At 54.0% G+C, this 18,488-nt stretch overlaps 2 protein-coding genes across 14 annotated transcripts; one reads left to right on the plus strand and one right to left on the minus strand.

The window, feature by feature from the left end:
- Positions 1 to 1,117: 1,117 nt before the first annotated feature.
- SFTA2 (surfactant associated 2) lies at positions 1,118 to 2,834 on the plus strand. The gene is made up of 3 exons (XM_060163356.1): positions 1,118 to 1,874; positions 2,123 to 2,211; positions 2,349 to 2,834. The coding sequence occupies exons 1-3, from the start codon at positions 1,814 to 1,816 to the stop codon at positions 2,433 to 2,435; spliced, it is 237 nt and encodes a 78-aa protein (XP_060019339.1). The 5' UTR covers positions 1,118 to 1,813; the 3' UTR covers positions 2,436 to 2,834.
- Positions 2,835 to 6,659: 3,825 nt separating this feature from the next.
- Positions 6,660 to 18,477, minus strand: VARS2 (valyl-tRNA synthetase 2, mitochondrial). Of its 13 annotated transcripts, none has more exons than XM_060163316.1 (30): positions 18,338 to 18,477; positions 17,637 to 17,864; positions 17,423 to 17,504; positions 17,206 to 17,306; positions 16,793 to 16,914; positions 16,354 to 16,420; positions 16,164 to 16,261; positions 15,550 to 15,631; positions 15,260 to 15,379; positions 14,691 to 14,802; positions 13,891 to 13,979; positions 13,105 to 13,195; positions 12,838 to 12,965; positions 12,617 to 12,720; positions 12,348 to 12,429; positions 11,954 to 12,030; positions 11,798 to 11,873; positions 11,403 to 11,508; positions 11,115 to 11,185; positions 10,861 to 10,986; positions 10,533 to 10,637; positions 10,307 to 10,375; positions 10,104 to 10,182; positions 9,856 to 9,983; positions 9,574 to 9,726; positions 8,576 to 8,782; positions 7,764 to 7,875; positions 7,443 to 7,618; positions 7,128 to 7,256; positions 6,660 to 7,010 (listed from the first exon to the last, which is right to left on the minus strand). In XM_060163316.1, exons 2-30 carry the CDS (start codon positions 17,835 to 17,837, stop codon positions 6,915 to 6,917), a joined length of 3,189 nt encoding a protein of 1,062 aa, XP_060019299.1. In that variant the 5' UTR covers positions 17,838 to 17,864; positions 18,338 to 18,477; the 3' UTR covers positions 6,660 to 6,914. The 13 variants fall into 13 exon arrangements, 11 of the variants coding, with proteins under 11 accessions (XP_060019299.1, XP_060019306.1, XP_060019300.1 ...); XM_060163323.1 differs by having other exon boundaries at positions 17,637 to 17,883; positions 18,338 to 18,457; XM_060163317.1 differs by lacking the exons at positions 11,403 to 11,508; positions 18,338 to 18,477 and adding an exon at positions 11,551 to 11,651 and having other exon boundaries at positions 11,110 to 11,185; positions 17,637 to 18,321.
- Positions 18,478 to 18,488: the final 11 nt, after the last annotated feature.

Below are 18,488 nucleotides of genomic sequence, written 5' to 3' on the forward strand. Positions count from 1 at the left end.
AACCTCCATACCGTTCTCCATAGTGGCTGTATCAATTTACATTCCCACCAACAGTGCAAGAGGGTTCCCTTTTCTCCACACCCTCCCCAGCATTTATTGTTTCTAGATTTTTTGATGATGGCCATTCTGACTGGTGTGAGGTGATATCTCATTGTAGTTTTGATTTGCATTTCTCTAATGATTAATGATGTTGAGCATTCTTGTGTTTGTTGGCAATCTGTATATCTTCTTTGGAGAAATGTCTGTCTAGGTCTTCTGCCCATTTTTGGATTGGGTTGTTTGTTTTTTTTGATATTGAGCTGCATGAGCTGCTTGTAAATTTTGGAGATTAATCCTTTGTCAGTTGCTTCATTTGCAAATATTTTATCCCATTCTGAGGGTTGTCTTTTCATCTTGTTTATGGTTTCCTTTGCTGTACAAAAGCTTTTAAGTTTCATTAGATCCCATTTGTTTATTTTTGTTTTTATTTCCATTTCCCCAGGAGGTGGGTCAAAAAGGATCTTGCTGTGATTTATGTCATAGAGTGTTCTGCCTATGTTTTCCTCTAAGAGTTTGATAGTGTCCGGCCTTACATTTAGGTCTTTAATCCATTTTGAGTTTATTTTTGTGTATGGTGTTAGGGAGTGTTCTAATTTCGTTCTTTTACATGTAGCTGTCCAGTTTTCCCAGCACCACTTATTGAAGAGGCTGTCTTTTCTCCACTGTATATTCTTGCCTCCTTTATCAAAGGTAAGGTGCCTGGTCCTGCTTTTGACTTTTCTCTCTGACTCTGCCCAGGGTCCTCTCTGCCTCCATCCCTCTGTACAGGGGCCCATTGGTTTTGGGGGGAAGAGGGAGAAGATGAAAAGGGAGGCAGCTAAGAAGACAAAGGGCATGTGCCTTTGTGCATTCTAGAGGGTTTACATGACAAGTTTATCAGTCTGTTGAGCTTACCCCTGTGTCTGGCAGAATGACGGATGGGTTCTCATCTCTCTGCTACTGACTGTGTGACCTTAGTAAGTCATTTACCCTCTTTGAGCCTTTGTTTCCCAGTTTTTAAAGAAAGAGGGTAAAGTAGATGGGCTCCAAATTCCCTCTACAAATCTGTCCTTGTGTTTGCCATTCTGAGTGCCTTATGAAAGGGTGTTGGCTGGGAGGATGAGGGAGTCCCTTTTGCCGTGAGTGCACAAGGCAGGGGGTGGGGCGGATATCTGATGAAATTCGTGTCCCTGCCTGAGTAGCTAGGATATTTTAGAACAACTAAAACAAAATATTCAAAGACGAAAGTTCCCCCTTACCCAGATTTCTCACCTAGAAGGCCACTGTGGCTGCGGTAACAGAACACCTGGGTTTGGGAAGAACTTGTCCTAATCCACCCCTCCATTTTGGGCCCACATTCCTGAGCTTTTCGGTGACATGGATGATAGAAATTAATTGCAGTTAATAATTAATCCCTAAAGAGCAATGAGAGGCCCAGGCTTGGGTGGGGCCCAGACACCTGCACAGAGGGACACCCTCAGCTTCCCTCTCTGTGTGACCAGGGACCCACCCCCTCAAGCCTCGAGACATGGGGGAGAAGTGGGGCGCAGGATCGAGGAAAGGGGACCACCCTCTATTTCCCCAGCAGCCCAGTGAATGGCCCTCTCCTGGGTCCTTAGAGCCAAACTGAGAGAACTGGCAAGTCCAGTTACCCAGCTTCCCCCTCCCATCTCCCCACACACACCTGTGCTAAGGATTGAGTGGGGAGTAGGAAGGCAGGCCAGTTAAGGAGAGACCAGCAGGCCTTCAGACATCTCTTCTGTCCATCTGAGAAGCAAGAAGCGATAGAGCCGCGATGGGGGCTGGGCTGTCCCTCTTCATCCTCCTGACCCTCCTCGCCAGCTCACAGGGAACAGGTAAGGTCTGGAAGGCTAGACACCTGGGTGCCCAAGACAAGGGTCCGAGAAAGGGAATGAGAGAGATGGAGGCACCCTAGTCCTGAGCTCCTGAGTGTTCGGGGCTGAACTCCTGCAGCGAGAGAGTCTGGAAGGGCCTTGTCAGGGAAGAGGAACTCGGGTGGGCGTGGGGCAGGAGGGGTTGCCCGCATCTCTGAGGGAATCCAGCCCTGGTGGCTGGGCCCTAAGCTGTGCTTTTGGATCCCTAGGGTCAGAAATGACTTTGCAACTGAAGATGAAGGACTCCTTTCTGGCAAATTCCTCCTATGATTCCAGCTTCCTGGGACTGCCCGAGAAGGTAGTCCTTGGGGAGGGAAAAGGATGGGGCTGTGTGAACTTGGAGTGCATTTGTGAGTCAGCTTGGGCCTCTGGCTGTCTCCGGGGTGTGAGTGAGACCATCTCACACCTCGCCCTCTATCTCTTTCTCTCCCTCAGCTCTGCTCCCTCCTCCACCTCCCATCAGGGACCAATGTCACCCTGCATCATGCAGGATCCCCACACCACGTCACCTGCAAAGTCTGAGAGCGGTCGAAGCCTGTGCCCTTCTTGGCTGGGGCATCCCGTCCCCAGGGTGCGGGTGCAATGCCTGACCCCGTCTTCCAGCAGGCCCGCACCCTGCTGAGTGGCAGTAAATATGCTGAGCTCAGAGACTTGACTTTGTGGGTTCATGAGCAGAGGGGCCGGCAGCAAAATGGAATTGGACACTCAAGTCTCTGACTCTCCCTTGTTAAGCAGAGGGTTTCCAGGGTGGGTGCTCTCTCCTAACACCAGTGTCAAAGGCCAGAAGGAATCTGGGGAATTAACTGCTTGGACGCACACACACACACACGCCACACACACATACACATGTGCATATACACACACCCTTCAAGCTGAGTTCTTCAGAACACCTGGGAATAAAGAAAAGGAACATTTATTGAAGTCCTGCTTTGTTCCAGGCGTGAGGCTTTCCCATTTCAATGCTTGCAACAATCTTGCCTGTAGCATAATAGGTTTCATTATCCGATTTTACAGATGAGGAAATTGAGGCTTAGCGAGTGTAAGTCACTCACTGAGGTCCATTAGCAGTGGAGAGATCTGACACCAGACAAATGCCTTGGCTTAAGCAAGGTTTTAATTTCATCTCCCCCTGCTTAAGCTTTGGGACTGGGGGCTCAGGAACCTCAGACAGGGAGGTGAGCAGAACACCCCCAGGATATGGGCCGCCTGACCAAGGGATCCACACAGGTCAGTCTGGGTAGGAGGTGGCGTGGGGGGCCGTTCAGGTGAGAGATGAGGGGTTCAGCTTGTGGGAGGATGGCCAGCCTGGCAGAGTGGTGGGGAGAAGAGGATGGGTGCTCTTGTGCTGGTAACTATGGGAACGTGTAGTCCCACAGGCCCACTCTTAAATCCTAGGTGAGTTTCTCGTTCTCTTAGAGCCTCCATTTCTTTACCTGCCAGATGAGGATAATGAAAGTACCTGCTTCCTAGGATAGGTCTGAGGATGAGCTGGATAAGTTACCTAGGGCACTTGCCATGGTACCTGTCAGTGGACCTGGGAGGTAAGGATCGTTATTAGGGTGGAAACCTGGTCCCAGCACGTAAATCCTAGTCCCCCAGGGGTCCTCATTCTCCTGCCTTTTTTTTTTTTTTTTTTTTTGGCTGCCCAGCTTGCCGGATCCCAGTTGCCCGACCAGGGATTGAACCCATGCTCCCTGCAGTAGAAGTGCAGACTCCCAATCACTGGGCCGCCAGGAAATTCCCATCTCCTGCTTTTCTTGAGGCAGGTACACATCTGACTCCACACTCAAGATGATCTTGACTTCTTACCGGCTGTCTCAAAATGCAAGCATGCTGCCCAGACTTGACCATGTGGAGGGCATTGGTATGATTGCCTCCTGTTGTCCACAATACCTGTCCTACCAACCCCGCTCCCCCTCCCCCGCACACCATCACCACCATATGAAACTAGAGACTGACTCCTTCGGAGGGAGGGGAAGACAACAGTTCCATATGGAGTATCCCTGAAAATGAGAAAGCATAGTAAAACAAAATTCCTTTAGTTTCCTTGACAATTGTCCTGAGACTATTGGCCTGGAGGAGAGGTAGCTGGGGGCTCCAAAGGGCCCCAATATTTCATGACTGGCCCCTAGCCTGCACTGGTGGGCAGGTGACACCCATGGGTCAAGTGAATAGGCCCCAAACAAGTCAAGGGATTAAATGTCTGGATCTCCAAAAGGCTGGAGGAGCAGACAGCTAACTGCTTCTTTTAATTTTTTTTAATTTTTATTTTATATTGGAGTATAGTTGATTAACAATGTTGTATTAGTTTCAGGTGTAAAGCAAAGTGATTCATCCATACATATACATGTATCTATTCTTTTTCAAATTCTTTTCCCATTTAGGTTATCAGAGAATATTGAGCAGAGTTTCCTGTGCTACACAGTAGGTCCTTGTTGGTTATCTATTTTAAATATAGCAGTGTGTACATGTCAATCCCGAACTCCCAAGCTAACTGCTTCTTAACCTGGTTCTCGAATCTCAGGGCCTGGGATCACAGGGCTGTGATTTCCAGATTCTTTTCTCAAAGAATTCTCTTCCCAGACTCAAGGCAGAGCGGGGCAGTAAAAAGAATGCTTTGGGGTTCACTAGACCTAGGGGTGGCAGAGGCTGCTAACTTTCCCCTAATAGTCATTCCCCTCCTTTTGGATAGTCATGTAAATATTAGCTGAGCACATGGCTATGTTACATTTCCCAGCCTCCCTTGCAGCTAGGAATGGCCTTGTGATCAGGTTCTGTCCAACGGGTTGCAAGTAGAAAGGAAGTATGTATACAACTTCCTGGTAATATCTTTGACAGGAAAGTCACTTCCTTTCCTTTCCCTTCTCCCAGAGGGAAGAAAACAAAGTCTTTACAAAGGCCTACAAGGTCCTAGACCAGCACTTTACAATAGAACTTCTCATCATGATGGAAATGTTTTATTTTATAACCTGCACTGACCAATATGGTAGCCACTAGCCACACGTGGCTATCAAATACTTGAAACGTGGCTAGTGTGACTGAAAAACTGAATGTTTAGTTTTATTTAATTGAGATAGTCAAGTGGCTACCATTTTGGACAGCACAGGTCTAGATGATTGCCTTGAGCCTTCCCTGATCCCTACCACATCCCTTACCTTCCTGAGTTCACCTCTCACTCTCCCCACCGCCCCCTACCACCTCCTTGCTACTCTTTGAGCTCTCCAGGTGTACTCCCATCTTACTGTTTTGCTCTAGCTCTTCCCTCTACCTGGAACACTCTTCTCCCAGACATCCACTTGGATGTCTTTACTTAAACCCCAAGTCTTTACTCCTGCAAGTCTCTACTTAAACCTCACCTTTATAATGAGTTCTGCCCTGACCCATTTCATATTACAACCTGCCTCCCCGCAACACACATATGCACCGGAGCCCCCTACCTTATTTCACCCTTTTCCCCCCTTGCATTTATGACGTTCAGACACACTAGTTTATTTATTTACATGTGTTATTTCTGACTCTCCCTGCTAGAATGAAAGAACTACAGTGGCAGAGATGTTTGTTTCATTCATTGATGAATCCAACGGTCCAGAATACGGCCCAGCATATAATAGGTGCTCAAGAAATACTTGTTGAACTGGGGGAAGGGAAAAAGGAAGGTGCTCACTCCCTCCTTTTCCTTTCCCTCTGGGTGGGATGTGGATATAGTGGTGGGAGAAGATCTTAGACCCAGAGTTGGGAAGTGTATCAAAATGTCAGGAAAGTAAGATCAAAAGGGGTATGGGACCCTCTATCTCAGTCCTGCACTGCTTCTGCCCAGCAAAAGAAACACCCATCTCGTCTGAGCCATTTTCTTTGTTGTTTTTTCTAAAATAACTTTTTTAATTTTTGAGTTGAAGTATAGTTGATTTACAATATGAGTTTCAGGTGTACAACACAGTGATTCAGTATTTTTATAGATTGGCCACCATTATCTTTAAAGCTTGGTTACAGCAGTTAGAAAACTTGCACCTAACTTACTGGGTTGAATCCCAGTTGACACTTCGGACTAGTTACTTTTATTCCCTGAGCGCGTTTCTTCAACTCTAAAATGGAGCAAATATCCACCTCGTGAGGTTCTTGGGAGGATTCAGTGGCACCACAGAGGACCCAGCCCAGTACAGGCCCGCACATACAGCAGTTTCTCAGAGCTGCTGGACAGAATGTCACTTGGGTGTGGAAGGGCCAGGCCCCTGAATTCCACCAATGAGACAAGGTGCTGGAGGTGGAGGTGGCTAGGTGGGCATCTGCGCATGTGTATATCCCTGCCTGGGGCTGGGCGGTGTGTCCCTGGCACTCTGGTTTCAGGTACACAGAAGCAGGGGGGAACTCAATCCCCAGCACAACCTACAGCTCCCCTGAGGCCTGCAGGAAGTCCCAGATCCTCTCAGAACCCTTGGCGATAAGGCCAAGAAGCAGGGAAGCTTCCTTCTGGTGAGAAGCAGAAGAGGAACGGCCTGCAGAAGTCGGGCCATTGTCAGTAAGTGCAGGAAGTAGGTGGAAGCCAGGTCACTGTTCCCAGGCCCTACTGAGAGCTCCTCCTTCCTCCAATGAGGGAGCCCTGCCCAGCACCCACACTCCCACCGTGGCCCAGAACCCAGCACTAAGAGGCCACCCGCCTCTCTCCCAGACCAAAGTGTCAGGGAACAACCAAGAGGCAGAAAGTCACCGCTGGGGGAAAGAGGGACAAAAGGACCACAAGCAGACATGTTTGGGTTTTTTAGTTTATCTGAATTTCCTCATTCCTAAACTTCCAGGTGGGACTGCATAGGACGGAGGCTGGGGCAAAAACGTGAGCGTCTCGAGGACACCCAGTCACTCTGACCAAACCAGTCTGTTTTCTCATTGACGAAGGAGGGAACTGGACCACATGGTCTCTGAGGCTCCACGGCACCAGGACAGCTGCCGAATCTGTCCTCAAAGGCGGGTCTGGGAGGGAGGAAAGCTACCAGGGATGGTTAGAGCTCAAAGCTCCCCAGGGCTGGGAGACACATCCATCAAGTGCCGGAGGTGAGAGGCCGCCTTGTCCAGTTTTGACAGTTCCAACTGGAGGGAAGAAAGCTGGGCAAGGAGAGAAGCAGGTGAGGACAGAGGTAATAGCCTCCCCCCACCACCCCTGTCCCCAGCCCACATTCCCTTAGGGAGTCAGGCATCCTGGGTGGCCTGCCCCAGACTCACCCTCTGCTGCCTCTGAGTCTCTGCCTCTCCCTCTGATGGGGTCCGGGCTATGAGGCCATCAAGCTGCTTCTGCAACTTGTGTCTTCGGGCAGCTAGCCGAGGTAGGTGGGTCTGGGGGTCCACCAGGCCCTGCAGAAGAACAGAGAGAAGGCTCAGACATCTACAGTCCACCCAGCATGCCCTTCCCCCCATTCTAAGATCTCTCCTCACTTCCCCCCCCCCCCGCCCACCTCACTTTTATAGAACCCGCCCCTTGCCCTCCTCCCAACATCCTTTTCAACCCCACCCCTCCCTCCTCCAGCCTCCTCTGGTCACCTGCAGCTCCATGTAGACCTGAACGGTGTCACTGAGAGCGGCCTGGGCCCAGCCCGAGGGAGCTGCTGCAGCTGGGGGTAGAAGGCCCACGGCCCCACAGTGGCCCAGGGTGCCCAAGGGCTCCAGGAAGGCCTCAAAGAGGCCCTGCTCTCCTGGCTCTGAGCTCTGCAGCAGCACTGGGGAGGAAAGGAAACTGTCAGGGTCAAGAGAGCAGCTCCTCATCCTGCACCTCCCAACTCTGGGCTCTGTCCTCCAGGCTCCCCCTCTTCCCCACCAGCCCCTCCTGTCTGCAGAGACTCAGGAGCCCAGGGCCCGCCTCACCTCGGGGCCGGGCCTTGGTGAGCTGGTACGTGGCACGGAGAGCCCTCAGCGCGTGCACAGCCTCCTGGACCCGGGAGAAGTGCCGCTCCAGCTCGGGCTGGTGCCAGTGCTCCTGGAGATGGGCACCCAGAGCGGGTAAGCAGGCACCTGGGGGACTCGGTCTCAACTCTCCTGGCTCTAACCTCCACCCGCCCACCCCTATCTCCTTAGAGCAACGATCTGCTCTCTCCACCACACACATAATTCACCACCCCAAGGAACGGAACATGGCAAAAACCGGGGTGTCACCTAAGAAGGTCTTAGATGATCGCTGGTTAATGTCTGTTTAGTCGCTCTGACTGGAGATGACAAACAACCAAAAATCAGAATTTAAAAGGTATTATTCAAAACTCACAAAACCAAGTAAGTAAAAAAGAAATTGAGTTAAACTTTAGAATTACTTTTTGGGTGAGTTTGTAGCATTTTATCCTTCTCGAGTTATTAAAGCTTAACACTGCACTAAGATTTTTGGGATATCCTATCACTACCAACTAATCTCATCACAACCATGACATGTACTATTACGAACCGATACACGGTCACACGGCTAGTGTCAGTCTGGTGACAACATCCTACTCTAACCACTTGCTAATACTGCCCCCAACACCCTGGAGTTATCCCAGCCCTACAGGAACAATCCATCCTCCCAAAGACTCCACGGCAAAATACAGACCACCACTGTCAACGACCCCACAGCAGCAAGCCCTTCTAGAAGACTGCTCCCCAAGCCTTGACCAGAAGTCCCACTCCAAGACTCCATGGACGTGACTCACCAAGCTGAGGGCACTGGGGTAGGGGGCAACACAGATGCTGGGGGCAGGGGCGCCACCAGGCCTGGGGGGCAGCCTCTGCCAGAGCTCTTCAGCCAGGAAGGGCATCAGCGGGGCGAGGAGGCGGAGACCGATGTCAGCGCAGGAGAACAGGACCTGAAGAGGCCCTGGGGGGCGGGGCAAGTGCAACAGCACTGGCTTCACAGCCTCCTAGGGAGGAGGCCAAGGGGTCAGGGGCCGTCCACGGCCATGTCCTTCCTCCACACGCTCGCCGCCCTATCAGTGGGGATGCTGTGGGTAAACACGGGCAGGAGCACCCAGCATCTCTGAGACCATCAACTGTCCCTGGACACAGTGTGGAGCGTGTGACAACGGGAAATCTAGGACAGCGACTCTCAGGGATGGGTGGGGAATAAAATTGTTAGGGAGGTTTGTGTCGTTTAGGATGAAAAGCACTGAGTTTTTTTTCATCAAAAAGAGACAAATTTTTTAAAAAGTTGAGAAACAGAAATCTAGGGCAGTGGTCCTGGGCCATCAGTGTCAGCATCACCTGGGACAAGAAATGAACATTCTTGCCAGCCACCCCCCAACCTGCTGGCTGAGCTGCTCTGGGGGTGGGACTGACACTCCGCAGTTAACAAGCCCTCCCTCTGAGAGAAGCCCTTGGTCTAAAGACCCCTACTCTTCCTCCCTGTCTGCTCCCAGCTCCCAGCCTGCCTGGGGTCCAAACTCAGCAATCACAGGGACTAAAAAAAATCTCCATCTGCCTCCCAATCCTGCTTTGTCAGACTTGGTTTTCTAGAAATCTCCCCCCCCCCTCCTCTCTCTTCTGGTGACAGGCAGGGAACAGCACCTGGGCCAGTCCCAGGGAAGAGGGGAATTAGGATTTCCCCATCTCATCTGTCTTCCTGTCTGGGGGGAAGAATTAGGAACCCAGTTCAGAGCTCTCCGCCAGGGCACAGGAAGCAGGTCTGCAGGGGGAGTGCCCTCGCCTCACTCACCAAGTAGACGTCACAGAGGTTGTGAAGCCAGAAGTGGTGCAGGGCGTGGGTGACGAGCGCGAGCTCGCGGGTGAGGAAGCCCCGCTCGCAGTCCCGGGCAGTGCGGGCCAGGCAGCTGAGGATCCAGGCGTCCATGGGGGAGGCGGGGGACAGCTGCGGGCAGAAGGGGCTTCAGGGTGGGACAGCTTGACTGCCACTCCGCTGCCTATTCTCCTAGACGCCTCCACCAAGCCTCAGATGTCGGACTACCCAGTTCCCAAGCACCCCTTCTTTCTCTCTTACCTCCTCTGCAGGCTGGGGTATGAATTTCTCCCCAAGAGCATTTAGGATAAAGCGCAGGGCATTCCAGATCTTATTGCAGAAATGTCTGAAGCTCAGGACCTCAGAGACAGACAGGTGCAAGTCGCCCCCTGGGAGGGAGAGACAGGAGGGAGCATGCACTGGTGGTGGCTGCACGGGGAGTCCTTGGCCCTGACCCACCCTGCCCCACTGCACAGGGGCTGCCGCCGGCTGCCCTCACCCGGGCTTACCCAGGGCCCCATGGGAGCACAGGGCGAATCTCAGGGCATCTGTCCCACACTCGGGGATCCCATGAGGAAAGTCCTTTCTCTGCAACCAGAAAGAGAAGAGGGGTGGCAGCTGCCTATGAGGCTGCAGGGCCAGAAGCTGGGTTGCAGAGGAAACCAGTGGCCACGAGCTAGAGGCTGGGATGGGTCAGACACTGGCGACTCACCTGTGCTGAGGCCGCGATCACCAGCTCTGCGGGGTCCAAGTTCCCATCCCTCAGCTTCTCCTGCAGCACCTGGGGTGGGTGAGTAATTCACTGGCCTCAGTGGAAGACCCTGCCCCTACAAGGGTCCCGCCTACTGACCCTCCCAGCTCCAGCCCACCCTGCCGGCCCCTCCCCTGCCTTCCTCTCTCCTGAAAACTCCATCCCTCTTCGGGCCCTTCATCCTGACCTGCAGCTCCACCCCATTGATGATGTCCCGTGGGTCCAGTACATTCCCCAGCGACTTGCTCATCTTCCGGCCCTGCCTGTCCCGAACCATGGAGTGCAGCAACACCTGGGGGCATGGAGGGGGTCAGCAGAGGGGGGCCTGGAGAACTTTCCCCTGGAGGATCCCCTGGCTGTCCTCCAGGCTTTAGGGGTTAGGCTGGGAAGTGAATCAGGACAAAGGAACTGGGAACACAGAAAATCCCACATTAGGGGTTAGAATGGACAACAAGGCTTGGGGAAGACTGGGGAGTCACAGAGAGGGGCAGGGCACCAAAGGGCCGGGCCGTTACCTTGCTGAAGGGGAGCTGCCCTGTGAGCTGGGTCCCCAACATGACCATGCGGCCCACCCAGAACAGCAAGAGGTCACCACCCGTTTCCAAAAGTGACAGGGGGTAGAAACGAGCCAGGTCTGGGGTCTAGGAGAAAAAGATAAGCAGTGAGAGGCCTAAGCCCAGGGCCTGCAGCTCTTCTCGAGACTCCCTGGAGGCCCTGGGGCCCACTTCCTCATCCCCACCTTCACTCTCTTCCTCTCAACCCACCTCACCTCTTGGGGCCAGCCCAGGGCAGAAAAGGGGAAAAGAGCCGAGGAGAACCAGGTATCCAGGACATCGGGGTCTGGGAAACAGAATGGGGAATGGGAACAGTTGGAACCTCAGCTTCAGAACCTCAGCCCACTGCTACCCACCTTTCCAGCCCAAGCCCCACCCACAGAGACCAGGGGTCGAGCCCTCTGTCCCATTCCCAGCTTTCCCGACCCTACCTTCTCTACCTCAGTACCTGTTCCCTCAGTACCCAGACGCCCTCCCCTGCCCTCCCCAGCTCCGGTACCCACCCCTCTCCAGGGTCAGCTCCGCCCCTGGTCTCCCTGTCAATTCTGCAGCTACTTCTCTGGCCTCAGCCTCTGTCCGCCCGACCACCCAACAGTCCTTCGCGTCGCCCTGCAGAAGTAAGGGGTAGGGAAGAGTGAGGAAGACCAGCACCTGATGGGTGTGAAACACCACTGAGTTTTCATGTTCTCAGGTGGTCTGAGAATGGCTGGCACCCTCTGGTGGTGAGATGAAGAATCGCCAGCCCAGGAGCTCTGATCACACAACAGATGTTTACATGACCAAGACCAGAAAGCACAGCAAAGGCAGAGAGCTGGGGCGGGCACTGGAAGTCCTTGGACTCCTGTGCTAAGGCTCTTTCAGCCACACCCAGCCCTCCCCTCCACTTCTTCCTACCAACCTGTGTGTGCTCCTCTACAACCAGGTAGGCTGGAATCTGATGACCCCACCACAGCTGCCGGGAGACACACCAGTCCCTGCCGGGAGGACACGAGTGATTTCCTAGCATAACCAGTGGGCCCCCTCCCCATCTCCTGAGAGCCCCCCTTCTCCTTACCCCGTGTGGGAAAACCAGTGCTGCCAGTTCTTCTGGTGGAAGGAGGGACTGAGCTCCAGGGCCCCTGACTCCACAGCCTGGAGGGAAAGGACCTTTAGACGGTGCTTCCCTACCTGCACCCCTCAACCCCCCAAGAATGGGACAAGTGGTCTCTGAAGTGGTTCTAAAACTCAGGAAGAACCTCCCAAGCCTCCTGAGAAGATTCTGGGCTTGAGTGAGGATGCAAGCCAGCCCTTTCTGGGCACCAGGCCTCCATCCCCACAGCTCTCCTCTCAACAGCACAGCTAGAGAGGTCTGGGGGGCAGAAGGGCCCCCAGCCTCCCTGTTTCTTCATTCCACTGCTCAGGGAGTCCCCCAGCCCAGGCCCCAGGCCCTCCTCACACTGCAGCCTCACCTTGGCGGCTCTGTTCCCCATTTCCCGGCAGCAGACAAACCACTGGCTCTTCGGTAGGTATTCTACCACATCCCCGGAACGGCTGAAAGGGACACAGGACTCGACTACGTGCCAGGCCCTCAAGCGCTGAGGGTACAGCAGCAAACAGCACTGACACAGAGCTCGTATTCTAGCCTAAGGGGTGCACAGCTCACCCTGTGGTCACTCTTAAGCTTCATCCATTCCCATCTGGGGGTGGCCCCTACGGAAAGGAGTGAAAATGAGGTTACCTGCAAATGGGCAGCACCATAGGGTGGTCCTGGAATCCCCGGAACAGGCCCCGTTCCCTCAGTGCTGACAGAATCTTTTCCCGGGCCACAAATCGGTGCAGACCCTGGGGAAAAGCAGCAACAGGAAAGCTTAAAGGCTGCTAGGAAAACAAGAAAGTGGGAGAGGGGAGATGGGGCAGAGGGTGCCCCCAAAGAACGGGGTATCACTGAGCTGGCACTACCTGCAGCCAGTCCCCGCAGAGGGAGGTCATGGTCCCATCCTCCGCAATGACACTCAGGGGGCTCAAGCCGTGTCGGGCCCCCAGCTCAGCATCGGCAGGGCTGTGAGCTGGAGTCACCTTCACTGCCCCTAGGGGAGCAGAACTGATGTAAGCACTGAACCCTGACCTTGGCTTTTCCAGATGTATCGTCATCGCCCACGCTGCCCTATCCCTCCCTCCTGTCCCCCAGAAGCCCTGACTTCCTCTCTCTCCCCTGCCCCCACTCACCTGTGCCCAGGTGTGGCTGAACAGCACAGTCTGTGATAAGGGGGAGAAGCTGCCCCGTCAAGGGATGACGAAGTTGTCGTCCATGTAGATGCTGAAGGGAAGGGAGAGGGAGCAAGGACAGGCACGTGTGTGGGATGGAAGGGTCTGGGGTGGGCATGAGAACCCTGGGAATATGAGCCCCAGAGCAGGGCTCCGTAAACTTTTTCTTAAGGGGTCTTAAGCTTTACAGGCCAAGAGGCAAATTCAGTCTCTGTACAACAACTCCACTCCACCACCATGGCCGAGTTAGATAATACATGATGTAGGTGCAGACAATACACAGGGAACGAGGGTGGCTCGTACAAAAACAGGCAGCAGGTGGATCTGGCCCACGGGCCATAGTTTGTCAGCCCCTGAGCTGAAGTGTAACATCAGGAAGAGAAGGGAGTAGACTCAGAGCCACTGGAGAACTGAGATAAGGGAAATTTTAGGAAAAGGAAGAGAAAGCGGAGAGGAGGAGCTGCCATTCTAAAAGGAAGGGAAGGGCTTCCCTGGTGGCGCAGTGGTTGAGAGTCCGCCTGCTGATGCAGGGGACACGGGTTCGTGCCCCGGCCCGGGAAGATCCCACATGCCGCGGAGCAGCCGGGCCGGTGAGCCATGGCCGCTGAGCCTGTGCGTGCGGAGCCTGTGCTCCGCAATGGGAGAGGCCACAACAGTGAGAGGCCCGCGTACAGCAAAAAAAAATAAAAGGAAGGGAAGAGGATGGGGGTGGGAAAGCCACGTGGCAGAGCGCGCGCTAGGTATTACTGTGTATCGGGAGTCATCGGGATGGACGGCCACAGCCACGTCTCCAGGCAACGTCTCTGGCCTCGTGGTTCCTACCACAACCTCTGCATCTGAAGACAAAATTCAAGCACTTCAAGTTGGTCCTCGCCCTCACCCCACACTCCTGACAAAGCCAAAGCCAGGAGAACTGGCAAAGGGAGGGGACAGGGATGGTCAAAGTTGAGCAGGCCCCCAGGAGTAACTAGAGAAAACTAGGACCAGTGTCTACGGGAGCCTGAGGTTTCCCCCAAGCTAATGACCAGAGACCTGAGGGGGTGTCGGGTGCTGCGGAATTCCTCAATAACTTGCTTGCGAGACAAGGACAGAATGTTAATAAATACAACTAGAATCCTTGCTGGGTGCACAGAGGACACTGGGAGTTCTCGGTGCCCTGATCATAAATACTGTGCATTCTTTGGGGCAAGCAGCAGCCCCTCCTACAAGAAACCTCCTCTGACTATTCCAGCTCATCTATCTTCCCCTTCTCCAAACTCTTGGGAACAGTTATTGTTCAAACCACACTTCAGAACTGATCTTTTGTCTCTTCTGGGGGTAGCAGCCTCCTGCAGAATTATGCTAAGCTCCCACAGGGCAGTGACCACATGCACTTTTCTTACATGGCCCAGGATACCCAGGGTGAGTGCCCATGAGGACGCAACACTACCAAGGTTCCTTATGTCATGTGCGAGACAGGCTGGTGGGTTCCCTCCATCAGCCCAACATGAGCTTGAGAAAACGGGAAGCAGAGGCAAGTGCGTGACCTTTCCGAGGACTACCCTCACCAGGCTCTCCATCCACGGGGAAGGCCACGGAAAAGAGGAGGCCAAAAGACACAGGGGTGGGGGAGTCAGGCAACCGAAGCTCCGTGCAGCCAGGGAGGGGCCGGCTCTCCACCTGGAGGCGTGGAAAAAGCAGGGTCAGAGAGCAGCCTTTCTGCAAGGCTTGCACCCGGCTTCCCACCTCCATTCATCCACGGCCCCGCCTCCCTGCAACCCATCTAAAAGCCACTCGGAGGATTCAGGAGCCACCTCCCTTCCCTCACCTAATCCTTGTGCAGCCACAGTCACAGAAAACATTCACCAAGCACTGAAACCACGCACAGGTGTTGTGCCGAGCACCTTCCAGGAGTTCTCACTGAATTCTCACAACACCCCCAGGACACAGGCATTTACATCACCCCTAATTTACAGACTGAGGAAACTGAGGCTGACAGAAGCTAACAGCCTGCCAGGAGCCACACAGCTGGGAGGTGGCCAGACTCAGATGTGAATCCAGGAAGTCTGGCTCCAAAGTCCAAGCTCTCCCCCTGCCTCAGAGCTCTCACAAACCCGCCTCTCCTTCTCTGCCTCACCTCAATATCCGAGATGGCAGAGCGTAACGCACACGACCAGTTGACAAGCTGCCGGCTCCGGTACAACAACCCAGCCTTGTAGAGCCGCACGAAAGCTTCTGTCACAGCCACTGAGGAGCCCTAGAATGATCTGAGTGTCCACATCCAACCGCCCCTTGTCAGCCCATCACCCCACTCAGGGACCCAGGCATCCCACCCTGCTACCCCAACACACACAGCAACCCGCCTCCCTGCACAGAGCTCTAAACACCTCCCCGACACCCACAGGGACCACGGCACGGAACACTCACGGCATCCATGGTAAAACACTCTCGGTCCCAGTCCAGGGAGGCCCCCAGCACTCGGAGCTGCTCACATATCTCTCCACCTTTCCTGGAGTGAGTGTGACATTGGTTTAGCCTCTAGAAGCTAATGGAGACAGACAAACCCAGTATGGGGCCTTCCATGACACTGAAAGAAGCATAAAGTTCTACAGTAACAGGGGAAGGGGCAGCCGATTTGTGAGAAACCCAGAGAAGCTTTACAGAGAAGATGGCACATGTTAACAGACCTGGAAGCAAGAGGGTAATTTCAGGGGGATGGAAAGTGGGAATGGCTGAGGAGAGATGATGAAATCTAAGCAAGGGAAAATGGGATAAATAGAGGGAAAAACATACATATATACATACACATATATACGTACATATACACAAGTATCTACATTTTAACGTATACAATACACACACACACATATACACAAAGCTTGGAGACCCCACCAAATGCTAAGGGGCTTCAGAGCTTAAGTCACCACAGGAAGTTAGGACTGAATGGAAAAAGCCTGGACTACATGTTAGGAGAGAGGGGCTGGGAAGCAAGGACCCAAACCTGCTGTCTCGGCCCCTCCAGTCCTGCCCACCATACTCACTCCTCCTTCCACTTCCACACCTCCCTAAGGAAGTCTTCCCGGCTCAGCTCGTGTCTCCTCACTCCTTGCTCCTTCCACAGCTGTTTCTCCACCACAGCCTACAGCAAGATGAGAGGGCAAACAGAGAATCAGGTCGCTTTGGGGGAAGAACTCTCTCACCCAAGAAAAGGAAAAGTGGCGAAAGACATACTTGAGTAGCAATCCCTGCATGATCTGATCCAGGGACCCACAGCACCTGATCCCCACGCATCCGGTGCCTGCAAAAGAAATACCGTCATGGGACTTCCCTGGTGGCACAGTGGTTAAGACTCTGCGCTCCCAATGCAGGGGGCTGGGGTTCGATCCCTGGTCAGGGAACTAGATCCCACATGCATGCCACAATTAAAAGTTCGCGTGCCGCAACTAAGGAGCTGGCAAGTGCAACTAAGGAGCCCGCAAGCCGCAACTAAGGAGCCCACCTGCCGCAACTAAGATCCGGAGCAACCAAATAAGTAAATAAAATATTTTTAAAAAGAAAAGAAAAGAAAAACCCTCACAGGAATCCCTGGTCTTACATGTTTGTTTATCCTCACTCCTTCCCACTTTCTCCTTCCCCTCCAAGAACTCAAGCAGCCCCATTCCCATCTCACCAGCGCACGAGGGCGTCCTGTATGGCTACGGTCAGCGCATGCCCAATATGCAGGGAGCCCGTGACATTGGGAGGTGGGATACACATGGAAAAGGTCTCCCGTGTGGCCTGGGGCAGCCTGGCCTAGAGGAAGGGAAAGTCAAAGGGCAAGACAGGGCTGCATGTTCCCTGGGGAAATAGCACACTCTGGTGTCTCCAAGGCAGAAAGAACTGCATGAAAAACAGTCGGGCAAATAACAGGGAAGGGGAAAACCTGTGGACACCTTGGAGGCACCAGAGGGAGAAGGCAAGCTCTCCCTGCTTTAGGCACCCTCTGCAATGTGGCTGGTTGCGAGCTCCAGACTCATGCCCACCAACCTCATGGGCCATTCTGCCCTGAGGACCATTTAGCACCCCTCCCTACCAGGTACTAACCTGATATTCTGGTTTGAAGAAGCCCTCTCGCACCCACCAAGGGTACCAGGCAGCCTCAACATATTGGGGACTGTATGCAGGAGGCAGGGGCCGGGAGACATCTATGGAGGAAGAGGAGAGCTCCACTAACTCCCGAGTTTTGTTTCCAGGTTGCATTTCAGCAGACCAAATGGGCAACCAAAATGTGAGGGAAAAGGCCTTCAAGTGTCCTAGTTACCTTTCTTTTCACCATGTTCCGTGGGGATTTCATACAACACTATCTCCTTAGGGGTCCAGGCCTTACTGGATTCGGCAGGTGACTGCGGAGAGGAGGAACCAGAAGGCGGGATGCAATTCGAATATACCTCAGGTATCTGGATCCAGCCAGTCTCTCCTCCAGCTCCCTCCCAAGATTTCTCAGAGAACCAAGGACCAGCTGTCTGACCCCTAACCTTGCTCTTCTGAGCGATTCCAGCCTCCAGCGCCGCCTGCTTCTGTCGCAGGCGCTTCTGTTTGGCTTCACGGTTCCTCTGGGAGATGGCTGATCCATTGGGCTCTGACTGGGTGGAAATGGGATGGGACCTGGGGGGTCCCCTTGAGGGCCTAAACCCCCAGAGTGGTGGTCGAAAAGAGGCCAAAGGCAAATGAGGCATCTGGAGTACTTGGAAAGGGGCCAAGGTCTGTTCCAGAGAGAACACACTAGGAAGTTAGGGGGGTGAGGGAGGGTCACACCTCCCAAAATCACATCCTCCTCCTTAGTCTCTGCCTCCCTCCAAGCACTGGTCTGTTATTTTAAGTATCTATCCCATCCGTCACAACCCCTCCTCTGTGAAGACTAGATTGCATGGTGTCGACAGGGCTCTTCCAGGACAGGGTAGGACTCTCAGGCCCTCAACCTACTCATCTGCGACGTGGGGGTGACCGCGGACACAGAGGAGGAGAAAGGACTCAGGGATCCTGGCAGATGATGGACATTTGCGCTCCCGAGAGCCAGCAAGGAGTCCCGCCAGGGTTATTACTTGTCCGCCTGCCCCAGAGGCCGTCCGCACTGCCCCCAGCCAGCGCGTGCCAGGCCTTCCCGCCCGTCCCGCCGCGTGGGTCCTGACCCTGCAGCACCTCCCACTCCCCGAAGGCCGGCCCGCCGCGCGCTCACCCGGTGAGCCCGCCGCTATCCCAGGGCGCCCCGCGTCTGCGGGCGATTAGGGCGGCGACAGCAGGCGCTCGAGCACCAGCTAACGGGACCCCGGAACTTGACTCGCGGTCACCGCGGCGCTGGGAGGCGGGCCCCCGCCCGGGCGCATGCG

Source organism: Lagenorhynchus albirostris, chromosome 10 (assembly GCF_949774975.1).
Source record: "Lagenorhynchus albirostris chromosome 10, mLagAlb1.1, whole genome shotgun sequence".
In the NCBI taxonomy this organism is placed as follows: domain Eukaryota; kingdom Metazoa; phylum Chordata; class Mammalia; order Artiodactyla; family Delphinidae; genus Lagenorhynchus; species Lagenorhynchus albirostris.